This window comes from Heptranchias perlo, unplaced genomic scaffold, assembly GCF_035084215.1.
Source record: "Heptranchias perlo isolate sHepPer1 unplaced genomic scaffold, sHepPer1.hap1 HAP1_SCAFFOLD_300, whole genome shotgun sequence".
In the NCBI taxonomy this organism is placed as follows: domain Eukaryota; kingdom Metazoa; phylum Chordata; class Chondrichthyes; order Hexanchiformes; family Hexanchidae; genus Heptranchias; species Heptranchias perlo.
In genome coordinates, this window is record NW_027139312.1 from 214,925 (window position 1) to 240,697 (window position 25,773).

At 48.0% G+C, this 25,773-nt stretch overlaps 1 protein-coding gene across 1 annotated transcript in view; it reads left to right on the plus strand.

Annotated features, from left to right (window-relative positions):
• Positions 1 to 24,662, plus strand: part of nup155 (nucleoporin 155) — a 239,580-nt gene extending 214,918 nt beyond the window's left edge. Inside the window, exons 32-35 of the mRNA XM_067978489.1 lie at positions 823 to 933; positions 1,931 to 2,067; positions 13,660 to 13,766; positions 24,332 to 24,662. Coding sequence (XP_067834590.1) covers positions 823 to 933; positions 1,931 to 2,067; positions 13,660 to 13,766; positions 24,332 to 24,470 — 494 coding nt within the window. The 3' untranslated portion in view covers positions 24,471 to 24,662. The remainder of the gene's footprint in view (positions 1 to 822; positions 934 to 1,930; positions 2,068 to 13,659; positions 13,767 to 24,331) is intronic.
• The last annotated feature ends 1,111 nt before the right edge of the window (positions 24,663 to 25,773 follow it).

Sequence of the window (25,773 nt, forward strand, 5' to 3'; positions counted from 1 at the left end):
ATCCTTTGTGTTTCTCACTCCCCCTCTCTGATCTCTCCCCATCCTTTGTGTTTCTCACTCCCCCTCTCTGATCTCTCCCCATCCTTTGTGTTTCCCACTCCCCCTCTCTGATCTCTCCCCATCCGTTCTGTGTTTCTCATTCCCCCTCTCTGATCTCTCCCCATCCTTTGTGTTTCCCACTCCCCCTCTCTGATCTCTCCCCATCCGTTCTGTGTTTCTCATTCCCCCTCTCTGATCTCTCCCCATCCTTTGTGTTTCCCACTCCCCCTCTCTGATCTCTCCCCATCCTTTGTGTTTCTCACTCCCCCTCTCTGATCTCTCCCCATCCTTTGTGTTTCTCACTCCCCCTCTCTGATCTCTCCCCATCCTTTGTGTTTCTCACTCCCCCTCTCTGATCTCTCCCCATCCTTTGTGTTTCTCACTCCCCCTCTCTGATCTCTCCCCATCCTTTGTGTTTCTCACTCCCCCTCTCTGATCTCTCCCCATCCTTTGTGTTTCTCACTCCCCCTCTCTGATCTCTCCCCATCCTTTGTGTTTCCCACTCCCCCTCTCTGATCTCTCCCCATCCTTTGTGTTTCTCACTCCCCCTCTCTGATCTCTCCCCATCCGTTCTGTGTTTCTCACTCCCCCTCTCTGATCTCTCCCCATCCGTTCTGTGTTTCTCATTCCCCCTCTCTGATCTCTCCCCATCCTTTGTGTTTCTCATTCCCCCTCTCTGATCTCTCCCCATCCTTTGTGTTTCCCACTCCCCCTCTCTGATCTCTCCCCATCCTTTGTGTTTCTCACTCCCCCTCTCTGATCTCTCCCGTTCATGTATTTTAGAGTTGGACGACACCAGGTTGATGAATCCCGTGGATCGGATGCAGACCCTGAGTATGAAGCTCGTATCTCTGGGAAAACTTTACGCTGGGACACCGCGCTATTTCCCGCTTGGTACGTACATATCGTTAAAATCTGGGGTGGGGGTGGGGGGAGTGGAATCACGGGCACCGTATGGAGGGAAAGTCTCTGCCTGATGTGGAGACACTGTCTTGTTGTCGGGACATGGCCCCCGCTCGCCTCGTGCCCGCGTCCCCGTCCCCCTCCTTCCCGCTGCCCGATATGAAGTGTGCCCACTTCCCTAACTGGAGAGGTCAGGTGCACGTTTACAGAGCCATTACCCTATAGGGCCCCAGGTGTGAGCAGGGTTCTGCTGGATTGAAGCAGCTGACACCACACAGAGAACTGTCCAGAGTCCCACTGTTTGTCCAGCTGGGACAACTTAGCTTGTTAGGGTATTGGTTTGAAGAGTTTTCTGGGATTAGGTTCATTGCTGGGTGTATCCCTGCAAGTCCTGTTAATTCGGAGTGCAGTCTGATCAGGCCACAGTGCCTGGTGTACCAGGTGACCGTGTCTGTAACGTGGCGTTGAGTAGCTTCCAATCTCCTAGCCATCTTGGAGCTATGTGAATACCAGTGACCCTACCCCATGGCAGATGGTCACTAGTTTGTCGCTAGACAGCTGGCCAGCAGTCTGAGAGTTCTGGGAATTCGTCACGATTGATATGTTGAATATGTTCAAGGTTAAGATCGATAGATTTTTGGACTCTAGGGGAATCAAGGGATATGGGGATCGGGCGGGAAAGTGGAGTTGAGGTCGAAGATTAACCATGATCTTAATGAATGGCGGAGCAGGCTCGAGGGGCCCTATTGCCGATTCCTACTCCTATTTCTTATGCTCTTATGCAACTGACTGTGAAGTGTGTTGGTGCATTGCCACAATGCTCGTGAACACAACATGGACACACGCACTGAGGGTCCAGAATAGGCCCTTGGGTGAGGGGCTAGAAGCTCCATGTGGAACATGTACTGCAGCAGGAGGCCAGAGGACAGGCAGTGTGTGGCGAGGGGTGATGTGGATCTGTGTGTGACGCTTGTTGTTCCTTTTCCAGAATTCCTGGTGCGCTACCTGGAGCAGCAGTCCTGTGTGCTCATCTGGGATACCGCATTTGTCACATTCACAATGCAGGAGATCGGAGTGTCCTTACCTCGGCTGCTCGAGGTGTACAATCAGCTCTTCAAAACACGGGTACGTATGGATTGGACAATCCAGGCAGTGCCCTTGAGGTCTGAGTATGTGCATGTTAGATTAACGCTATGGGAGTGAGTGTGTGTGCACGAAGCATTGGTGATAAGGTAGACGAATTAACAGCGCAAATAGATGTAAACGGATATAATATAGTTGCAATTACAGAGATATGGCTGCAGGGTGACCAAGGCTGGGAGCTGAATATGATGTGGAGATGCCGGTGATGGACTGGGGTTGACAAATGTAAGGAATCTTACAACACCAGGTTATAGTCCAACTGTTTTATTTGAAAATCACAAGCTTTCGGAGGTTTTCTCCTTCGTCAGGTGAGCGAGTGTGGGATTCCATGGAAGGTTACCGCATTTATAGTCAGAGAACAATACCTGGTGATTACAGATAATCTTTCCAACTGCCCGTTGTCAAGGCAATCAAAGTGAATATCCAAGGGTATTCGATATCTCGGAAGGACAGGGAAAAAGGAAAAGGAGGTGGGGTGGCGTTGTTAGTAAAGGATGAAATCAGAGCAATAGTGAGAAAGGATATTGGATCTGAAAATCAAGATGTGGAATCAGTCTGGGTGGAGTTAAGAAGCACCAAGGGGCAGAAAACACTGGTGGGAGTTGTCTACAGGCCTCCAAACAGTAGTGGTAATGTAGGGGACGGCATCAAACAGGAAATTAGAGATGCATGTAACAAGGGTACTACAGTAATCATGGGTGACTTTAATCTACATAGGCATGACGATGGATAGGCAATGGCTAACATTTAAGGAACAAATGCATGAATTGCAACAGTTATACATTCCTTTCTGGTGCAAAAACACAAGAGGATAAACGGCCCAACCATGGCTAACAAAAGAAATTAAGGATAGTATTAGATCCAAAGAGGAGTCACATAAAGTTGCCAGAAAAAGTAGCAAGCCTGAGGATTGGGAGCAGTTTAGAATTCAGCAAAAAAGAATCAATTCCAGTTGTGAGAAGGGATGATCTGCTAAATGGATCATCAATCGAGGCCATACGGGTTGAGCTAAGAAATAAAAAAAGGGGCAGTCACACTCGGACTGTACTATGGACCCCCGAATAGCGAAAGGGAGATAGAAGAACAAATATGTAGGCAAATTTCTGAGGGCAATAATAGTGGGGGACTTCAACGACCCGAACATCAACTGGGATTCAAACAGTGTGAGGGGCACAGAGGGTGCAAAATTCTTGATTGGTGTCCAGGAGAACTTTTTTAGCCAGTACGTGACAAGCCCAACAAGAGGGGACGCAATTCTAGATTTAGTCCTGGGAAATGAAGATGGGCAAGTGGGTGAAGTGACAGTGAGTGACCATATTGGCGATAGTGACTGCAATTCAGTTAGTTTTAGCATTATTATGGAAAAGGACAGAGTTAAATCAGGAGTAAACGTTTTAAATTGGGGGAAGGCAAATTTTACAGAACTAAGAGGTGATTTGGCAGAAGTGGACTGGACACAACTACTTGAGGAGAAATCAGTGGGAGGCACTAAAAAGTGAAATTCTACGGGTATAATGCAGACATGTCCCTCAAAGATAAAGGGTGGCACTGCCAAATTTAGAGTCCCCTGGTTGTCTAGAAGTATACGGGGCAAGAAAAAGCAGAAAAAGAAAGCTTATGACTGTCACAGAAAACTAAATACTGCAGAAAGCCTAGAGGAGTATAGAAAGTACAAGGATGACGTAAAAAAGGAAACAAGGAAAGCAAAGAGAGGGCATGAAAACATATTAGCTGGTAAGATTAAAGGAAACCCAAAGATGTTTTATTCGTACATTAAGAACAAGAGGGTAGCTAAGAAAAAGGTGGGACCTATCAGGGATGATAAGGGTAACTTGTGTGTAGAAGCAGAGGATGTGGGTAGGGTTTTAAATGAATATTTTGTCTCCGTGTTCACAAAGGAAAGGGATGATCCGGACGTGGTAGTTAAAGAGGAGAGGTGTGAAATATTGGATAAGGTAAACATAACGAGAGAGGAAGTACTAGAGGGACTGGAATTCTTGAAAGTTGATAAGTCACCAGGACCGGATGGATTGTTTCCCAGGCTATTGAAGGAAGCCAGGGAGGAAATAGCGGATGCTCTGAGGATCATTTTCCAATCCTCACTAGATACAGGGGAGGTACCGGAGGACTGGAAGACTGCGAACGTAGTACCATTGTTTAAAAAGAGTACAAGGGAAAGGCCGAACAATTATAGGTCGGTCAGTCTTACCTCAGTGGAGGGCAAACTATTAGAATCAATACTGAGAGATAGGATAAACTGTCACTTGGAAAGGCATGGTTTAATCAGGGATAGTCAGCATGGATTTGTTCAGGGAAGGTCATGCCTTACAAATCTGATTGAATTCTTTGAGGAAGTGACAAAGAGGGTTGATGAGGGTAGTGCAGTGGATGTTGTCTGCATGGATTTTAGTAAGGCATTTGACAAGGTCCCACATGGCAGACTGGTCAGAAAAGTAAAAGCCCATGGGATATAGGGAAATGTGGCAAATTGGATCCAAAATTGGCTCAGTAACAGGAAACAAAGGGTAAAAGTCGATGGATGTCTTTGTGAATGGAAATCTGTTTCCAGTGGTTTGCCACAGGGCTCAGTGTTGGGTCCCTTGCTGTTTGTGGTATATATTAATGATTTGGACTTGAATGTAGGGGGCATGATTGGCAAATTTGCAGACAACACAAAAATTGGCCGTGCAGTTGATAGTGAAGAGGATAGCTGTAGACTCCAAGAAGATATCAATGGGTTGGTGGAGTGGGCAGAAAAGTGGCAAATGGAGTTTAACCCCGAGAAGTGTGAGGTAATGCACTTAGGGAGGGCAAACAGTAAAAGGGAATACGCAGTAAACGGGAATATATTGAGAGGGGCAGAGGAAGTGAGACCTTGGAGTGCATGTGCACAGGTCCCTGAAGGTGGCAGTACATTAGATAAATGTAAGGAGTCTTACAACACCAGGTTATAGTCCAACAGCTTTATTTGAAATCACAAGCTTTCGGAGCTTTGCTCCTTCGTCAGGTGAAGTGAGGAGGATTTGCATGATGAAGGAGCAAAGCTCCGAAAGCTTGTGATTTCAAATAAAGCTGTTGGACTATAACCTGGTGTTGTAAGACTCCTTACATTTGTCCACCCCAGTCCATCACCGGTATCTCCACATCATGGCTACATTAGATAAAGTTGTGAAGAAGGCATAAGGAATGCTCTCCGTTATTAGCCGAGGTATAGAATACAAAAGCAGGGATGTAATGATGGAACTGTATAAAATGCTGGTACGGCCACAGCTGGAGTATTGTGCACAGTTCTGTTCACCACATTACAGGAAGGAGGTAATTGCTGTGGAGAGAGTGCAGAGAAGATTTACAAGAATGTTGCCAGGGCTTGAAAATTGCAGCTACGAGGAGAGATTGGATAGGCTGGCGTTGTTTTCCTTGGAGCAGAGGAGGCTGAGGGGAGACTTGATTGAGGTGTACAAAATTATGGGGGGCCCAGATAGAGTAGACAGGAAGTACCTGTTTCCCCTAGCGGAGAGTTCAAGAACCAGAGGACATAGATTTAAGCTGATTGGTGGAAGGATTGGAGGGACATGAGGAAAAACTTTTTTACCCAGAGGGTGGTGGGTGTATGGAATTCGCTGCCCGAATTGGTGGTAGAGGCAGGGACCCTCAACTCTTTTAAAAAGTACCTGGACCTGCACCTGAAGTGCTGTAAGCAGATGGGATTAGAATGGGCACCTGGTTGTTCAATGGGATGAGGCCGACTTCAATGGGATGAGACAGAGACTGTCCACAGTAAACTGGGCAAATCTGTTAATGGGTAAAACGACTGATGATCAGTGGGAAATGATTAAAGAAACATTTAACGTGATACAGAATCAGTTTATACCCCTGAGCGGCAAGAACTCTACTTGCCAAAAAAAACAGCCATGGACAACTAAAGAGGTAAGGGACAGTATAAGACATAAGGAAAGGGCATACAAAAAGGCAAAAAATGGCACAGATCCTGGCGAATGGGAAAGATACAAAGATCAACAAAGGGTCACAAAACAGATAGTAAGAGCTACAAAAAGAGAGTATGAAAAGAAACTCGCAAGGGATATCAAAACCAATACGAAGAACTTTTATAGTTATATTAGGAGAAAGAGGGTGGTCAGGAGCAGTGTTGGCCCCTTAAAAACTGAAAGTGGGGATATTTTCATTGACAATGGGGAAATGGCGGACATGTTGAACAATTACTTTGCGTCAGTATTTACAGTAGAAAAAGAGGATAGCATGCCGGAAATCCCAAGAAAACTTATATTAAATCGGGGACAGGGACTCGATAAAATTAACATAAGTAAAGCAACAGTAATGAAGAAAATAATAGCACTAAAGAGTGACAAATCCCCAGGACCAGATGGTTTCCATCCCAGGGTTTTAAAGGAAGTAGGTGAGCACATTGCGGACGCCCTAACTATAATCTTTCAAAGTTCTCTAGATTCAGGAACTGTCCCTCTAGATTGGAAAATTGCACATGTCACTCCGCTTTTTAAGAAAGGAGAGGGAAACCAGGGAATTATAGACCAGTTAGCCTAACATCTGTTGTGGGGAAAATGCTGGAGTCTATAATTAAGGATAGGGTGACTGAACACCTCGAGAATTTTCAGTTAATCAGAGAGAGCCAGCATGTTTGTGAAAGGTAGGTCGTGCCTGACAAACCTGATTGAATTTTTTGAAGAGGTGACTAAAGTAGTGGATAGGGGAATGTCAATGGATGTTATTTATACGGATTTCCAGAAGGCATTTGATAAGATCCCACATAAGAGACTGTTAGCTAAGATAGAAGCCCATGGAATCGAGGGAAAAGTACAGACTTGGTTAGGAAATTGGCTGAGCGAAAGGCGACAGAGAGTAGGGATAATGGGTAGGTACTCACATTGGCAGGATGTGACTAGTGGAGTCCCGCAGGGATCTGTCTTGGGGCCTCAATTATTCACAATATTTATTATTGACTTAGATGAAGGCATAGAAAGTCTCATATCTAAGTTTGCCGATGACACAAAGATTGGTGGCATTGTAAGCTGTGTCGATGAAAACATAAAATTACAAAGGGATATTGATAGATCAGGTGAATGGGCAAAACTCTGGCAAATGGAATTCAATGTAGACAAATGTGAGGTCATCCACTTTAGATCAAAAAAGGATAGAACAGGGTACTTTCTAAATGGTAAAAAGTTAAAAACAGTGGATGTCCAAAGGGACTTAGGGGTTCAGGTACATAGATCATTGAAATGTCATGAACAGGTACAGAAAATAATCAAGAAGGCTAATGGAATGCTGGCCTTTATATCTAGAGGACTGGAGTACAAGGGGGCAGAAGTTATGCTGCAGCTATACAAAACCCTGGTTAGACCGCACCTGGAGTACTGTGAGCAGTTCTGGGCACCGCACCTTCGGAAGGACATATTGGCTTTGGAGGGAGTGCAGCGTAGGTTTACTAGAATGATACCCGGACTTCAAGGGTTAAGTTACGAGGAGAGATTACACAAATTGGGGTTGTATTCTCTCGAGTTTCGAAGGTTAAGGGGTGATCTGATCGAAGCTTATAAGATATTAATGGGAACAGATAGGGTGGATAGAGAGAAACTATTTCCACTGGTTGGGGATTCTAGGAGTAGGGGGCACAGTCTAAAAATTAGAGCCAGACCTTTCAGGAGTGAGATTAGAAAACATTTCTACACACAAAGGGTTGTAGAAGTTTGGAACTCTCTTCCGCAAACGGCAATTGATACTAGCTCAATTGTTAAATTTAAATGTGAGATAGATAGCTTTTTGGCAACTGAAGGTATTAAGGGATATGGGCCTAAGGCAGGTATATGGAGTTAGATCACAGATCAGCCATGATCTTATCAAATGGCGGAGCAGGCACGAGGGGCTGAATGGCCTACTCCTGTTCCTATGTTCTTCGATCTGGCGCGGACATGATGGGCCGAATGGCCCCATTCTGTGCTGTATCTTTTCTACGGTTCTAAAAGACGAAGAGATTGATTAAGAGGGTAAAAAGAGAATATGAGAGTAAACTTGCAAGAAACATTAAAGCAAACTGTAAAAGCTTCTACAAGTATGTAAAAAGAAAAAGATTAGTGAAGACAAATGTAAGTCCCTTACAGTCAGAAACGGGAGAATTTATAATGGGGAACAAGGAAATGGCAGGGCAATTAAACAAATACTTTGGCTCTGTCTTCACGGAAGAGGACACAAATAACTTCCCAGATATGCTAGGGAACCAAAGGACTAGTGAGAAGGAGGAATTAAAGGAAATTAGTATTAGTAAAAAAAATATGCTGGAGAAATTAATGGGACTGAAAGCCGATAAATCCCCCGGGCCTGATAATCTGCATCCCAGAGTCTTAAAAGAGGTAGCCATGGAAATAGTGGATGCATTAGTTGTCATCTTCCAAAATTCTATAGATTATGGAACAGTTCCTGCAGATTGGAGGGTGGCAAATGTAACCCCACTATTTAAAAAAGGAGGGAGAGAGAGAACAGGGAACTACAGACCGGTTAGCCTAACATCAGTAGTAGGGAAAATGCTAGAGTCTATTATAAAGGATGTGATAACAGGACACACAAAAAATATCAACGGGATTAGACAAAGTCAACATGGATTTATGAAAGGGAAATTATGTTTGACAAACCTACTGGAGTTTTTTTTGAGGATGTAACTGGTAGAATAGATAAGGGAGAACCAGTGGATGTGGTTTATTTGGATTTTCAGAAGGCCTTTGATAAAGTCCCACACAAGAGGTTAGTGTGCAAAATTAAAGCACATGGGATTGGTGGTAATATACTGGCATGGATTGAGAATTGGTTAACAGACAGGAAACAGAGAGTAGGAATAAATGGGTCTTTTTCAGGGTGGCAGGCAGTGACTCGTGGGGTACCGCAGGGATCAGTGCTTGGGCCCCAGCTATTCACAATATATATCAATGATTTGGATGAGGGAAGTTATCCACTTTGGAAGGAAAAACAGAAAGGCAGAATATTATTTAAATGGTGATAGATTGGGAAATGTTGATGTACAAAGGGACCTGGGTGTCCTTGTACACCAGTCACTGAAAGCAAACATGCAGGTGCAGCAAGCAGTTTAGAAGGCAAATGGTATGTTGGCCTTCATTGCAAGAGGATTTGAGTACAGGAGCAAGGATGTCTTACTGCAGTTATACAGGGCCTTGGTGAGACCACACCTGGAGTATTGTGTGCAGTTTTGGTCTCCTTACCTAAGAAATGATATACTTGCCATAGAGGGAGTGCAGCGAAGGTTCACCAGGCTGATTCCTGGGATGGCAGGACTGTCGTATGAGGAGAGATTGGGTCGACTCGGCCTGTATTCACTCGAGTTTAGAAGAATGAGAGGGGATCTCATTGAAACATATAAAATTCTGACAGGGCTTGACAGACTGGATGCAGGGAGGATGTTTCCCCTGGCTGGGGGGTCCAGAAGGAGGGGTCACAGTCTCAGGATACAGGGTAGGACATTTAGGACTGAGATGAGGAGAAATTTCTTCACTCAGAGGGTGGTGAACCTGTGGAATTCTCTACCACAGAAGGCTGTGGAGGCCAAGTCACTGAATATATTTAAGAAGGAGCTGGATAGATTTCTAGACACAAAAGGCATCAAGGGGTATGGGGAGAGAGAGGGAATATGATATTGAGATAGAGGATCAGCCATGATCATATTGAACGGCGGAACTGGCTCGAAGGGCCGAATGGCCTACTCCTGCTCCTATTTTCTGTGTTTCTATGTGGCTGGTCTAGTTTAGTTTCTGGTCAATGGTGACCCCCAGGAAGTTGATGGTGGGGGATTCGGCGATGGTAATGCCGTTGAATGTCAAGGGGAGGTGGTCAGACTCTCTCTTGTTGGAGATGGTCATTGCCTGGCACTTGTCTGGCGCAAATGTTACTTGCCACTTATGAGCCCAAGCCTGGATGTTGTCCAGGTCTTGCTGCATGCGGGCTCGGACTGCTTCATTATCTGAGGGGATGCGAATGGAACTGAACACTGTGCAATCATCTGCGAACATCCCCATTTCTGACCTTATGATGGAGGGAAGGTCATTGATGAAGCAGCTGAAGATGGTTGGGCTGAGGACACTGCCCTGAGGAACTCCTGCAACAATGCCCTGGGGCTGAGATGATTGGCCTCCAACAACCACTACCATCTTCCTTTGTGCTCGGTATGACTCCAGCCACTGGAGAGTTTTCCCCCTGATTCCCATTGACTTCAATTTTACTAGGGCTCCTTGGTGCCACACTCGGTCAAATGCTGCCTTGATGTCAAGGGCAGTCACTCTCACCTCACCTCTGGAATTCAGCTCTTTTGTCCATGTTTGGACCAAGGCTGTAATGAGGTCTGGAGCCGAGTGGTCCTGGCGGAACCCAAACTGAGCATCGGTGAGCAGGTTATTGGTGAGTAAGTCCTGCCACCTTCAATGGTTTTTGCAGATACGTGCTCAGATCTCTCTGTTCCTCTACCCATTTTAGAATTGTACCCTTTAATTTACATTGCCTCTCATTCTCCCTACCGAAATGTATCACTTCACACTTTTCTGCGTTGCAGTTCATCTGTCACATGTCCGCCCATTGCACCAGCCTGTCTATGTCCTATTGAAGTCTATCACTACCCTCTTCACTGACCGCTACCCTTCTAAGTTTTGTGTCATCTGCAAATTTTGAAGTTGTGCCCTGTGCACCCAATCATTAATGTATGTCAAGAAAAGCCATGGTCTCAGCACCGACCCCTGGGGAACACCACTGTGCACCTCCTTTCATCAACAAATGTAACACCCTTGTTCAAAAAAGGTGTAAGGATAAACCCAGCAACCATAGGACAGTCATTTTAACCTTGGTGGTGGGGAAGCTTTTGGAAACGATAATCCGGGACAAAATTAACAGTCACTTGGACGAGTTCAGCAATACCCTCTGTTTCCTGTCACTTCGCCAATTTCTTATCCATGCTGCCACGACCCCTTTTATTCCACAGGCTTCAACTTTGTTGACAAGCCTGTTATGCGGCCCTTTTATCAAACGCCTTTTGGAAGTCCATATACACCACGTCAACCACATTGTCCTCATCGACCTTCTCTGTTACCTTATCACAAAACTCAATGAAGTTGCCTTTAACAAACCCGTGCTGGCTTTCCTTAATTAATCCACACTCGTCCAAGTGACTGTTAATTCTGTCCCGAATTATCGTTTCCAAAAGTTTCCCCACCACTGAGGTTAAACTGACTGGCCTTTAGTTGCTGGGTTTATCCTTACACCCTTTTTCGCACAAGAGTGTAACATTTGCAATTCTCCAGTCCTCTGGCACCACCCCCGTATCTACGGATGTTTGGAAGATTATGGCCAGTACCTCCACAATTTCCACCCTTACTTCCCTCAGTAACCTAGGATGCATCCCATCCGGACCGGGTGACTTATCTATTTTAAGTACAGCCAGCCTTTCTAGTACCTCCTCTTTATCAATTTTTAGCCCATCCAGTATCTCAACTACCTCTTCACTTGCTGTGACTTTAGCAGCAGCATCTTCCTTGATAAAGACAGATGCAAAATACTCATTTAATACCTCAGCCATCTCTTCTGCCTCCATGAGTAGATCTCCTTTATGGTCCTTAATCAGTCCCGCCTTTCCTCTTACTGCCCGTTTACTGTTTTCATTCCAATAGAAGACTTTTGGATTCCCTTTTACATTGGCCGCCAGTCTATTCTCATTCTCTTTCTTTGCCCCTCTTATTTCCTTTTTCGCCTCCCCTCTGAACTTTCTATATTCTGCCTGGTTCTCACTTCTGTTATCAACCTGACATCTGTCATATGCCCCTTTTTTCTGCTTCATCTTATTCTCTACCTCCTTTGTCATCCAGGGATCTCTGGTTTTCATTGCTCTACCTTTCTCCCTTGTGGGAGTGTTTAACAAATTTATTAGAGTTCTTTGAGGATTTAACTAGCAGGGGATAAAGGGGAACCAGCGGATGTCGTATATTTGGATTTCCATAAGGCATTCGATAAGCCACATAAAAGATTGTTACACCAGAGAAGGGTGGGAGGTAATATATTAGTGTGGATAGAGGATTGGTTAAAGGACAGAAAACAGAGAGAGGGGATAAACGGGTCATTCTCAGGTTGGCAGGCTGTAACCAGTGGGGTGCCTCAGCTTGGGCTTGGGCCTCAGCTATTTACAATCTATATTAATGACTTAGATGAAGGGACCGAGTGTAATGTATCCAAGTTTGCTGACAATACAAAGCTAGGTGGGAAAGTAAGCTGTGAGGAGGACGTAAGGAGTCTGCAAAGGGATATAGACAGGTTAAGTGAGTGGGCAAGAAGGTGGCAGATGGAGTATAATGTGGGGAAATGTGAGGTTATTCACTTTGGTAGGAAGAATAGAAAAACAGAATATTTTAAATGGTGAGAAACTATTAAATGTTGGTGTTCAGAGAGATTTGGGTGTCCTCGTACAAGAAACACAGAAAGTTAACATGCAGGTACAGTAAACAATTAGGAAGGCAAATGGAATGTTGGCCTTTACTGCAAGGGGGTTGGAGTACAAGAGTACGGAAGTCTTACTACAATTGTACAGGGCTTTGATGAGACCTCACCTGGAGTACTGTGTACAGTTTTGGTCTCCTTATCTAAGGAAGGATATACTTGCCTTAGAGGCGGTGCAACGAAGGTTCACTAGATTAATTCCTGGGATGAGAGGGTTGTCCAATGAGGAGCGATTGAAGAATGGGAGGTGATCTCATTGAAACATATAAGATTCTGAGGGGGCTTGACAGGGTAGATGCTGAGAGGTTGTTTCCCCTGGCTGGAGAGTCTAAAACTGGGGGACATAGTCACAGGATAAGGGGTCGGCCTTTTAAGACTGAGTCATTGAATATATTCAAGGCTGAGATAGATTTTTGGACTCTAGGGGAATCAGGGGATATGGGGATCGGGCAGGAAAGTGGAGTTGAGGTCGAAGATCAGTCATGATCTGATTGCATGGCAGAGGAGGCTCGAGGGGCCAGATAGCCTACTCCTGCTCCTGCTCCTGCTTCTAATTCTTATGTACTCTCTGCCTCTATTAATAAAGCTCAGGATCCCAATTACTTTTTTAACAGCCTTCTCAACTTGTCCTGCCACCTTCAAAGATTTGTGTGCATTCTCCCCCAGGGTCTCTCTGTTCCTGCACCCCCTTTGGAATTGTATCATTTAGTTTATGTTGCTTCTCCTCATTCTTCCTACCAACAGGTATCACTGCACACTTCTCTGCGTTAAATTTCATCTGCCATGCGTCTACCATTTCACCAGTCTGACTATGTCCCTCCTCTGTGTGTGTCTCGGTGTGTGTGTCTGTCTCTACATGAGCGTTTGTCTGGGTTTATGTCTACCTGTGTTAGAGTGCCTGTGCGTGAGTTAGTGCGCGAAAGGGAGAGTCAGTGCATGAGTATGTGAGAGGGTGTGACTTGTTCAGTGGTACCGGTGACAATAACGTGAGCCTGTTGCTATTTCCTATGCAGTGCTTGCTGCTGCTGTGATTTCTAACTCTTTGACGTGTCCCTCGTTTAGGATCCTTATTGGCAGAGGGTTAAAAAGCCCCTTCACCTGCTGGAGTGTATTTATGTCCTCCTCGATGGGTACGTGCAAGACCCCAACAAAGTTCCAGCCCAGGAGAGGTGAGTCTCGGGCCCTCTAACGGGGCTCTGGATTCCGACTGTAGCGGGGGGAATGCGCGATTCCGACTGTAGCGGGGGGAATGCGCGATTCCGACTGTAGCGGGGGGAATGCGCAATTCCGACTGTAGCGGGGGGAACGCGCGATTCCGACTGTAGCGGGGGGCGCGCGATTCCGACTGTAGCGGGGGGAACGCGCAATTCCGACTGTAGCGGGGGGAACGCGCGATTCCGACTGTAGCGGGGGGAACGCGCGATTCCGACTGTAGCGGGGGGAACGCGCGATTCCGACTGTAGCGGGGGGAACGCGCGATTCCGACTGTAGCGGGGCGCGCGCGATTCCGACTGTAGCGGGGGGCGCGCGATTCCGACTGTAGCGGGGGGACGCGCGATTCCGACTGTAGCGGGGGGAACGCGCGATTCCGACTGTAGCGGGGGGAACGCGCGATTCCGACTGTAGCGGGGGGAACGCGCGATTCCGACTGTAGCGGGGGGAACGCGCTATTCCGACTGTAGCGGGGGGGACGCGCGATTCCGACTGTAGCGGGGGGGACGCGCGATTCCGACTGTAGCGGGGGGGACGCGCGATTCCGACTGTAGCGGGGGGGGGGGAAACGCGCGATTCCGACTGTAGCAGGGGGGAACGCGTGAATCTGACTGTTACATCTTTGTTCAAAAAAGGTGTAAGGATAAACCCAACAACTACAGGCCAGTCAGTTTAACCTCAGTGGTGGGGAAACTTTTGGAAACGATAAACTGGGACAGAATTAACAGCCACTTGGACGAGTGTGGATTGATTAGGGAAAGCCAGCACGGATTTGTTAAAGGCAAATCGTGTTTAACTAACGTGATAGAGTTTTTTGATGAGGTAACAGAGAGGGTCGATGAGGGCAATACAGTTGATGTGGTGTATATGGACTTTAAAAGGCATTTGATAAAGTGCCGCACGGTAGGCTTATCATCAAGATTAAAGCCCGTGGAATAAAGGGGGCAGAATTGGAATACAGAATTGGCTAAGAGACAGGAAGCAGAGATAGTGGTGAACGGTTGTTTTTCGGACTGGAGGGAGGTGTACAGTGGTGTTCCCCAGGGGTCGGTGCTGGGATCACTGCTTTTTTTGATATATATTAATGACTTGGACTTGGGTGTACAGGGCACAATTTCAAAATTTGCAGATGACACAAAACTTGGAAGTGTAGCGAACAGTGAGGAGGATAGTGATAGACTTCAAGAGGATATAGACAGGCTGGTGGAATGGGCGGACACGTGGCAGATGAAATTTAAGGCAGAAAAATGTGAAGTGATACATTTCAGTCGGAAGAACGAGGAGAGTCAATATAAACTAGAGGGCACAACTCTAAAAGGGGTACAGGAACAGAGAGATCTGGGGGTATATGTGCACAAATCATTGAAAGTGGCAGGGCAGGCTGAGAAAGCGGTTAAGAAAGCATACGGGGTCCTAGGCTTTATAAATGGAGGCATAGAGTACAAAAGCAAGCAAGCAAGTTATGATAGAATCATAGTAAGGTTACAGCACGGAAGGAGGCCAGTCGGCCCACCGAGTCTGTGCTGGCTCTATGCAAGAACAATCCAGTTAGTCCCGCTCCCCCTTCCTTGCCCTGTAACCCTGCAAATTTTTTCCTTTCAAGTACTTATCCAGTTCCCTTTTGAAGGCCATGATTGAATCTGCCTCCACCGCCCCCTCGGGCAGTGCATTCCAGATCCTAACCACTCGCTGTGTAAAAAAAAACAAAAGTTTTTCCTCATGTCACCTTTGGTTCTTTTACAAATCACTTAAATCTATGTCCTCTGGTTCTTGACCCTTCTGCCAATGGGAACAGTTTCTCTCTATCTACTCTGTCTCGACCCTTCATGATTTTGAACACCTCGATCAAATCTCCTCACAACCGTCTCTGTTCCAACGAGAACAATCCCAGCTTCTCCAGTCTATCCACGTAACTAAAGTCCCTCATCCCTGGAATTGTTACAGTAAATGAACCTTTATAAAACACTGGTTCAGCCACAACTGGAGTATTGTGTCCAGTTCTGGGCACCGCACTTCAGGAAAGATGTGAAGGCCTTAGAGAGGGTGCAGAAAAGATTTGTGTCAGATACCAAGAGCTCAATACTGCAGAAAGCTGAGAGCAGTATAGAAAATGCAGGGGTGAAAATAAAAAGGAAATTAGGAAAGCAAAGAGAGGGCATGAAAAATACTGGCAAGTAAAATTAAGCAAAATCCTAAAATGTTCTATAAATACATACAGAGCAAGAGGATAACTAAGGAAAGAGTCGGGCCTATTAGAGACCAAATAGGTAACCTATGTGTGGAGGTGGAAGATGTGGGTATGGTTCTTAATGAATACTTTGCATCTGTCTTCACAAAGGAGAGGGACGATGCAGGGATTGAAGTTAAGGAGGAGGAGTGTGAAATATTGGATGGGATAAACAGTGAGAGAGGAAGTATTAAGGGGATTAACATGTTTGAAAGTGGATATGGGTAGAACTGAAAAATAAGAAGGGAGAGGTCACTTTGATAGGATTGTACTACAGACCCCCAAATAGTCAATGGGAAATTGAGGAGCAAATATGTAAGGAGATTACAGACAGCTGCAAGAAAAATAGGGTGGTAATAGTAGGGGACTTTAACTTTCCCAACATTGACTGGGACAGCCATAGCATTAGGGGCTTCGATGGAGAGAAATTTGTTGAGTGTATTCAGGAGGAATTTCTCATTCAGTATGTGGATGGCCCGACTCGAGAGGGGGCAAAACTTGACCTCATCTTGGGAAATAAGGAAGGGCAGGTGACAGAAGTGTTAGTGAGGGATCACTTTGGGACCAGTGATCATAATTCCATTAGTTTTAAGATAGCTATGGAGAAGGATAGGTCTGGCCCAAAAGTTAAAATTCTAAATTGGGGAAAGGCCAATTTTGATGGTATTAGACAGGAACTTTCAGAAGTTGATTGGGAGAGTCTGTTGGCAGGCAAAGGGACGTCTGGTAAGTGGGAGGCTTTCAAAAGTGTGTTAACCAGGGTTCAGTGTAAGCACATTCCTTATAAAGTGAAGGGCAAAGCTGGTAGAAGTAGGGAACCTTGGATGACTCGGGAGATTGAGGCACTAGTCAAAAATAAGAAGGAGGCATATGACATGCATAGGCAGCTGGGATCAAGTGGATCCCTTGAAGAGTATAGAGATTGCCGGAGTAGAGTTAAGAGAGAAATCAGGAGGGCAAAAAGGGGACATGAGATTGCTTTGGCAGATCAGGCAAAGGTGAATCCAAAGAGCTTCTACAAATACATAAAGGGCAAAAGGGTAACTAGGGAGAGAGTAGGGCCTCTTAAGGATCAACAAGGTCATCTATGTGCGGAACCACAAGAGATGGGTGAGATCCTGAATGAATATTTCACATCGGTATTTACGGTTGAGAAAGGCATGGATGTTAGGGAACTTGGGGAAATAAATAGTGATGTCTTGAGGAGTGTACATATTACAGAGAGGGAGGTGCTGGAAGTCTTAACGCGCATCAAGGTAGATAAATCTCCGGGACCTGATGAAATGTATCCCAGGACGTTATGGGAGGTTAGGGAGGAAATTGCGGGTCCCCGAGCAGAGATATTTGAATCATCCACCGCTACAGGTGAGGTGCCTGAAGATTGGAGGGTAGCAAATGTTGTGCCTTTGTTTAAGAAGGGCGGCAGGGAAAAGCCTGGGAACTACAGACCAGTGAGCCTGACATCTGTAGTGGGTAAGTTGTTAGAGGGTATTCTGAGGGACAGAATCTACAGGCATTTGGAGAGGCAGGGACTAATTAGGAACAGTCAGCATGGTTTTGTGAGAGGAAAATCATGTCTCACGAATTTGATTGAGTTTTTTGAAGGGGTAACCAAGAAGATAGATGAGGGCTGTGCAGTAGACGTGGTCTACATGGACTTCAGCAAAGCATTTGACAAGGTACCGCATGGTAGGTTGTTACATAAGGTTAAATCTCATGGGATCCAAGGTGAGGTAGCCAATTGGATACAAAATTGGCTTGACGACAGAAGACAGAGGGTGGTTGTCGAGGGTTGTTTTTCAAACTGGATGCCTGTGTCCAGCGGTGTGCCTCAGGGATCGGTGCTGGGTCCGCTGTTATTTGTTATTTATATTAATGATTTGGATGAGAATTTAGGAGGCATGGTTAGTAAGTTTGCAGATGACACCAAGATTGGTGGCATTGTGGACAGTGAAGAAGGTTATCTAGGATTGCAACGGGATCTTGATAAATTGGGCCAGTGGGCCGATGAATGGCAGATGGAGTTTAATTTAGATAAATGTGAGGTGATGCATTTTGGTAGATCGAATCGGGCCAGGACCTACTCCGTTAATGGTAGGGCGTTGGGGAGAGTTATAGAACAAAGAGATCTAGGAGTACAGATTCATAGCTCCTTGAAAGTGGAGTCACAGGTGGATAGGGTGGTGAAGAAGGCATTCAGCATGCTTGGTTTCATTGGTCAGAACATTGAATGCAGGAGTTGGGATGTCTTGTTGAAGTTGTACAGGGCATTGGTGAGGCCACACTTGGAGTACTGTGTACAGTTCTGGTCACCCTATTATAGAAAGGATATTATTAAACTAGAAAGAGTGCAGAAAAGATTTACTAGGATGCTACCGGGACTTGATGGTTTGACTTACAGGGAGAGGTTAGACAGACTGGGACTTTATTCCCTGGAGAGTAGGAGGTTAAGGGGTGATCTTATAGAAGTCTATAAAATAATGAGGGGCATAGATAAGGTCGATAGTCAAAATCTTTTCCCAAAGGTAGGGGAGTCTATAACGAGGGGGCACAGATTTAAGGTGAGAGGGGAGAGATACAAAAGGATCCAGAGGGGCAATTTTTTCACTCAAAGGGTGGTGAGTGTCTGGAACGAGCTGCCAGAGGCAGTAGTAGAGGCGGGTACAATTTTGTCTTTTAAAAAGCATTTGGACAGTTACATGGGGAAGATGGGTATCGAGGGATATGGGCCAAGTGCAGGCAATTGGGACTAGCTTAGTGGTATAAACTGGGCGACATGGACATGTTGGGCCGAAGGGCCTGTTTCCATGTTGTAACTTCTATGATTCTATGATTCTATGATTCTATGGATAAATCGCCAGGCCCGGATGAAATGTATCCCAGGCTGTTAAGAGGAGCAAGGGAGGAAATAGCGGAGGCTCTGACCATCATTTTCCATCCTCCCTGGCTACAGGCATGGGGCCGGAGGATTGGAGGACTGCTAACATTTTTTAAAAAGGGAGAAAGAGATGGACAGAGTAATTATAGACCAGTGTCTAACTTCAGTGGTGGGCAAATTATTGGAATCGATACTGAGGGACAGGATAAATTGTCGTTTAGAAAGGCACGGATTAATCAGCATGGATTTTTTTTTTTTATTCGTTCACGGGATGTGGGCGTCGCTGGCAAGGCCGGCATTTATTGCCCATCCCTAATTGCCCTTGAGAAGGTGGTGGTGAGCCGCCTTCTTGAACCGCTGCAGTCCGTGTGGTGACGGTTCTCCCACAGTGCTGTTAGGAAGGGAGTTCCAGGATTTTGACCCAGCGACGATGAAGGAACGGCGATATATTTCCAAGTCGGGATGGTGTGTGACTTGGAGGGGAACGTGCAGGTGGTGTTGTTCCCATGCGCCTGCTGCCCTTGTCCTTCTAGGTGGTAGAGGTCGCGGGTTTGGGAGGTGCTGTCGAAGAAGCCTTGGCGAGTTGCTGCAGTGCATCCTGTGGATGGTGCACACTGCAGCCACAGTGCGCCGGTGGTGAAGGGAGTGAATGTTTAGGGTGGTGGATGGGGTGCCAATCAAGCGGGCTGCTTCATCTTGGATGGTGTCGAGCTTCTTGAGTGTTGTTGGAGCTGCACTCATCCAGGCAAGTGGAGAGTATTCCATCACACTCCTGACTTGTGCCTTGTAGATGGTGGAAAGGCTTTGGGGAGTCAGGAGGTGAGTCACTCGCCGCAGAATACCCAGCCTCTGACCTGCTCTCGTAGCCACAGTATTTATATGGCTGGTCCAGTTAAGTTTCTGGTCAATGGTGACCCCCAGGATGTTGATGGTGGGGGATTCGGCGATGGTAATGCCGTTGAATGTCAAGGGGAGGTGGTTAGACTCTCTCTTGTTGGAGATGGTCATTGCCTGGCACTTATCTGGCGCGAATGTTACTTGCCACTTATCAGCCCAAGCCTGGATGTTGTCCAGGTCTTGCTGCATGCGGGCTCGGACTGCTTCATTATCTGAGGGGTTGCGAATGGAACTGAACACTGCAGTCATCAGCGAACATCCCCATTTCTGACCTTATGATGGAGGGAAGGTCATTGATGAAGCAGCTGAAGATGGTTGGGCCTAGGACACTGCCCTGAGGAACTCCTGCAGCAATGCCCTGGGGCTGAGATGCTTGGCCTCCAACAACCACTACCATCTTCCTTTGTGCTAGGTATGACTCCAGCCACTGGAGAGTTTTCCCCCTGATTCCCATTGACTTCAATTTTACTCGGGCTCCTTGGTGCCACACTCGGTCAAATGCTGCCTTGATGTCAAGGGCAGTCACTCTCACCTCACCTCTGGAATTCAGCTCTTTTGTCCATGTTTGGACCAAGGCTGTAATGAGGTCTGGAGCCGAGTGGTCCTGGCGGAACCCAAACTGAGCATCGGTGAGCAGGTTATTGGTGAGTAAGTGCCGCTTGATAGCACTGTCAACGACACCTTCCATCACTTTGCTGATGATTGAGAGTAGACTGATGGGGCGGTAATTGGCCGGATTGGATTTGTCCTGCTTTTTGTGGACAGGACATACCTGGGCAATTTTCCACATTGTCGGGTGGATGCCAGTGTTGTAGCTGTACTGGAACAGCTTGGCTAGAGGCGCAGCTAGTTCTGGAGCACAAGCCTTCAGCACTACAGCTGGGATGTTGTCGGGGCCCATAGCCTTTGCTGTATCCAGTGCACTCAGCCGTTTCTTGATATCACGTGGAGTGAATCGAATTGGCCGAAGACTGGCTTCCGTGATGGTGGGGATATCGGGAGGAGGCTGAGATGGATTATCCACTCGGCACTTCTGGCTGAAGATGGTTGCAAACGCTTCAGCCTTGTCTTTTGCACTCACGTGCTGTACTCCGCCATCATTGAGAATGGGGATGTTTGCAGAGCCTCCTCCTCCCGTTAGTTGTTTAATTGTCCACCACCATTCACGACTGGATGTGGCAGGACTGCAGAGCTTTGATCTGATCCGTTGGTTGTGGAATCGCTTAGCTCTGTCTATAGCATGTTGCTTCCGCTGTTTAGCATGCATGTAGTCCTGAGTTGCAGCTTCACCAGGTTGGCACCTCATTTTTAGGTACGCCTGGTGCTGCTCCTGGCATGCTCTTCTACACTCCTCATTGAACCAGGGTTGATCCCCTGGCTTGTTGGTAATGGTAGAGTGAGGAATATGCCGGGCCATGAGGTTACAGATTGTGCTGGAGTACAATTCTGCTGCTGCTGCTGATGGCCCACAGCGCCTCATGGATGCCCAGTTTTGAGCTGCTAGATCTGTTCTGAATCTATCCCATTTAGCACGGTGGTAGTGCCACACAACACGTTGGATGGTGTCCTCAGTGCGAAGACGGGATTTCATCTCCACGAGGACTGTGCAGTGGTCACTCCTACCAATACTGTCATGGGCAGATGCATTTGCGACAGGTAGATTGGTGAGGACGAGGTCAAGTAAGTTTTTCCCTCGTGTTGGTTCGCTCACCACCTGCCGCAGGCCCAGTCTAGCAGCTATGTCCTTCAGGACTTGGCCAGCTCGGTCAGTAGTGGTGCTACCGAGCCACTCTTGGTGATGGACATTGAAGTCCCCCACCCAGAGTACATTCTGTGCCCTTGCTGCCCTCAGTGCTTCCTCCAAGTGGTGTTCAACATGGAGGAGGACTGATTCATCAGCTGAGGGAGGGCGGTAGGTGGTAATCAGCAGGAGGTTTCCTTGCCCATGTTTGACCTGATGCCATGAGATTTCATGGGGTCCAGAGTCAATGTTGAGGACTCCCAGGGCCACTCCCTCCTGACTGTATATCACTGTACCGCCACCTCTGGTGGGTCTGTCCTGCCGATGGGACAGGACATACCCAGGGATGGTGATGGAAGAGTCTGGGACGTTGGCTGAAAGATATGATTCTGTGAGTATTTCTATGTCAGGCTGTTGCTTGACTCGTCTGTGGGACAGCTCTCCCAATTTTGGCACAAGTCCCCAGATGTTAGTAAGGAGGACCTTGCAGGGTTGACTGGGCTTGGTGTTTTGCCGTTGTCGTGTCCGGTGCCTTGTGGTCCGATGCCGGGTGGTCCGTCCGGTTTTATTCTTGTTATGACTTTTCGTAGCGAGATTTTACAACTGAGTGTCTTGCTAGGCCATTTCAGAGGGCAATTAAGAACCAACCACATTGCTGTGGGTCTGGAGTCACATATAGGCCAGACCGGGTAAGGGCGGCAGGCTTCCTTCCCTAAAGGACATTAGTGAACCAGATGGGTTTTTACGACAATCCGGTAGTTTCATGGCCATCATTACTGATACTAGTATTTTAATTCCAGATTTTTATTTAATTAATTGAATTTAATTAATTAATTGAATTTAAATTCGCCAGCTGCCGTGGCGGGATTTGAACTCATGACTCTGGATTTTAGTCCAGGCCTCTGGATTACTAGCTCAGTAACATAACCACTATGCTACCGTACCCTGTTAAGGGAAGGACGTGTCTGACTAACTTGATTGAATTTTTTGAGGTCGTAACAAGGAGGGTTGATGAGGGTAAGTTGTTTGATGTGGTCTACGTGGATTTTAGCAAGGCTTTTGACAAGGTCCCATGGGGCAGACTGGTCAAAAAAATAAAAGCCCATGGGATCCAAGGGAAAGTGGCAAGTTGGATCCAAAATTGGCTCAGTGGCAGGAAGCAAAGGGTAATGGTCGATGGGTGTTTTTGCAACGGGAAGACTGTTTCCAGTGGGGTTCCACAGGGCTCAGTACTCGGTCCCTTGCTTTTTGTGGGTTACAATGTAGATGATACAAAAATTGTCCGTGCGGTTGATAGTGAGGAGGAAAGCTGTAGACTGCGGGAAGATATCAATGGACTGGTCAGGTGGGCAGAAAAGTGGCAAATGGAATTCAATCCGGAGAAGTGTGAGGTAATGCATTTGGGGAGAGCAAACAAGGCAAGGGAGTACACAATAAATGGGAGGATACTGAGAGGTGTGGAGGAAGTGAGGGACCTTGGAGTGCATGTCCACAGATCCCTGAAGGTAGCAGGACAGGTAGATAAGGTGGTTAAAGAGGCATATGGAATACTTTCCTTTATTATCCGAGGTATAGAATATAAGAGCAGGGAGGTTACGCTCGAACTGTATGAAGCTGCCTCCTCTGCTGTAACTTTCTATGATTCTATGACAGCAGTGGGGGGGGGGGGGGGCCTCGCTCCGCCAGCAGTGGGGGGGGGGGGGGTGCGCCTCGCTCCGCCAGCAGTGGGGGGGGGGGGTGCGCCTCGCTCCGCCAGCAGTGGGGGGGGGGGGGTGCGCCTCGCTCCGCCAGCAGTGGGGGGGGGGGGGTGCGCCTCGCTCCGCCAGCAGTGGGGGGGGGTGCGCCTCGCTCCGCCAGCAGTGGGGGGGGGTGCGCCTCGCTCCGCCAGCAGTGGGGGGGGGGGGGCGCCTCGCTCCGCCAGCAGTGGGGGGGGGGGCGCCTCGCTCCGCCAGCAGTGGGGGGGGGGGGCGCCTCGCTCCGCCAGCAGTGGGGGGGGGGGGCGCCTCGCTCCGCCAGCAGTGGGGGGGGGGGGCGCCTCGCTCCGCCAGCAGTGGGGGGGGGGGGGCGCCTCGCTCCGCCAGCAGTGGGGGGGGGGGGCGCCTCGCTCCGCCAGCAGTGGGGGGGGGGGGCGCCTCGCTCCGCCAGCAGTGGGGGGGGGGGCGCCTCGCTCCGCCAGCAGTGGGGGGGGGGGCGCCTCGCTCTGCCAGCAGTGGGGGGGGGGGCGCCTCGCTCCGCCAGCAGTGGGGGGGGGGGGGGCGCCTCGCTCCGCCAGCAGTGGGGGGGGGGGGCGCCTCACTCCGCCAGCAGTGGGGGGGGGGGGGCGCCTCGCTCCGCCAGCAGTGGGGGGGGGGGGCGCCTCACTCCGCCAGCAGTGGGGGGGGGGGGGCGCCTCGCTCCGCCAGCAGTGGGGGGGGGGGGCGCCTCACTCCGCCAGCAGTGGGGGGGGGGGCGCCTCGCTCCGCCAGCAGTGGGGGGGGGGGGAGCCTCGCTCCGCCTTGGTGTGATCATGGAGTCTGCACATTGGGACCTGAGCTCAGAGTGTGCCAGTGATGGGAGTTTGGGACCTGACCCTGACCCTGACCCTGACCCTCACCCTGACCCTGACCCTGACCCTGACCCTGACCCTGACCCTGACCCTGACCCTGACCCTGACCCTCACCCTCACCCTGACCCTGACCCTCACCCTGACCCTGACCCTGACCCTGACCCTGACCCTGACCCTGACCCTGACCCTGACCCTGACCCTGACCCTGACCCTGACCCTGATCCTCTGTTACAGGCGCCGATTGACGAACACCTGCCTGGACGCGATTGGCCGATACCTTGTCGAACTTCAGTCTCTGAGCCCCACCAGTGCCTTACAGACAACGATTGGACAATTCAAATCACTGCAAGCGAAACTCGATCGTCTGCACTGATAGCCTGCCGAGCTGGGCATCCCAGTTACGTTTGGCCCCGTCCCACTTACAATACCACACCAGGGAGACTTTTCTGTAAGGCAGAGTCCGACGGCCTTGATTTTATGTAATTGATATAAAAATGTTTTCATTTTTTTATGTAAAGTACTTTCCTGATCACAGAAATTGAATAAAGGTGAACCTTGGATCGTTTGAGCTGTGGGTTTGAGGCCGTGTTTTATATCATAGAATGATACAGCACAAGAGGGGGCCATTCGGCCCATCATGCCTGTGCTGGCTCTTTGAAAGAGCTGTCCAATTTAGTCCCTGCAAATTAGTCCTCTTCAAGTACATGTCCAGTTGCCTTTTGAAAGTTCCTATGGAACCTGCTTCCACCACCCTTTCAGGTAGTGCGTTCTAGATCAGAACAACCCTCTGTGAAAAAAATTCTCCTCATTTCCCTCTAGTTCTTTTATTATTATTTTGAATCTGTGCCCTCTAGTTACTGACCCACTTGCCAGAGGAAACGGTTTCTTTAACTTGTAACTTCTTCCAGTTCTGGCAAAATGTCATCGTCCTGAAGCGTTAACTGTGACCTGCTGAGTACTTCCAGCATTTTCTGTTTTTATTAAACAGTTACTTCCAATTGGACACTAAGGGAATCACGGGATCTGGGGATATGGTGTGAAAGTGGAGTTGAGGTAGAAGATCAGCCATGATCTGATTGAATGGACCAGGCTGGTGGGGCCGAATGGCCTACTCCTCCTGTTTCTTATGTTCTTATGTCCCGACTTGCTCTATCAAAACCCTTCATTATTTTGAATACCTCCAGTAGGTCGCCCCTTGACCTTCTCTGCTCTAAGAAGAACAACCCCAGCTTCTGCAGTGTCTCTGCATAACTGAAGTCCCTCTTCCCTGGTATCATCCTGGTAGATCTCTCTGTACCCTCTCCAAGGCCTTGACAATCTTCCTAAGGTGAGGTGCCCAGAATTGTACACAATACCCTAGCTGAGGCATAATCTTAGAACGGTCACAGCACCGAGAGAGGCCATTCGGCCCATCGAGCCTGTGCCGGCTCTTTGTAAGAGCAATCCAGTTAATCCCATTCCTCCGCTCTTTCCCCATAGCCCTGCAAATTTTTTCCCTTCAAGTATTTATCCAATTCTTTTTTGAAAGCCACGATTGAATCTGCCTCCACCACCCCCTCGGGCAGTACATTCCAGATCATAACCACTCGCTGTGTAAAAGAGTTTTTCCTTATGTCGCCTTTGGTTCTTTTGCCAATCGCCCTCTGGTTCTTCACCATTCCAGCAATGGGAACACT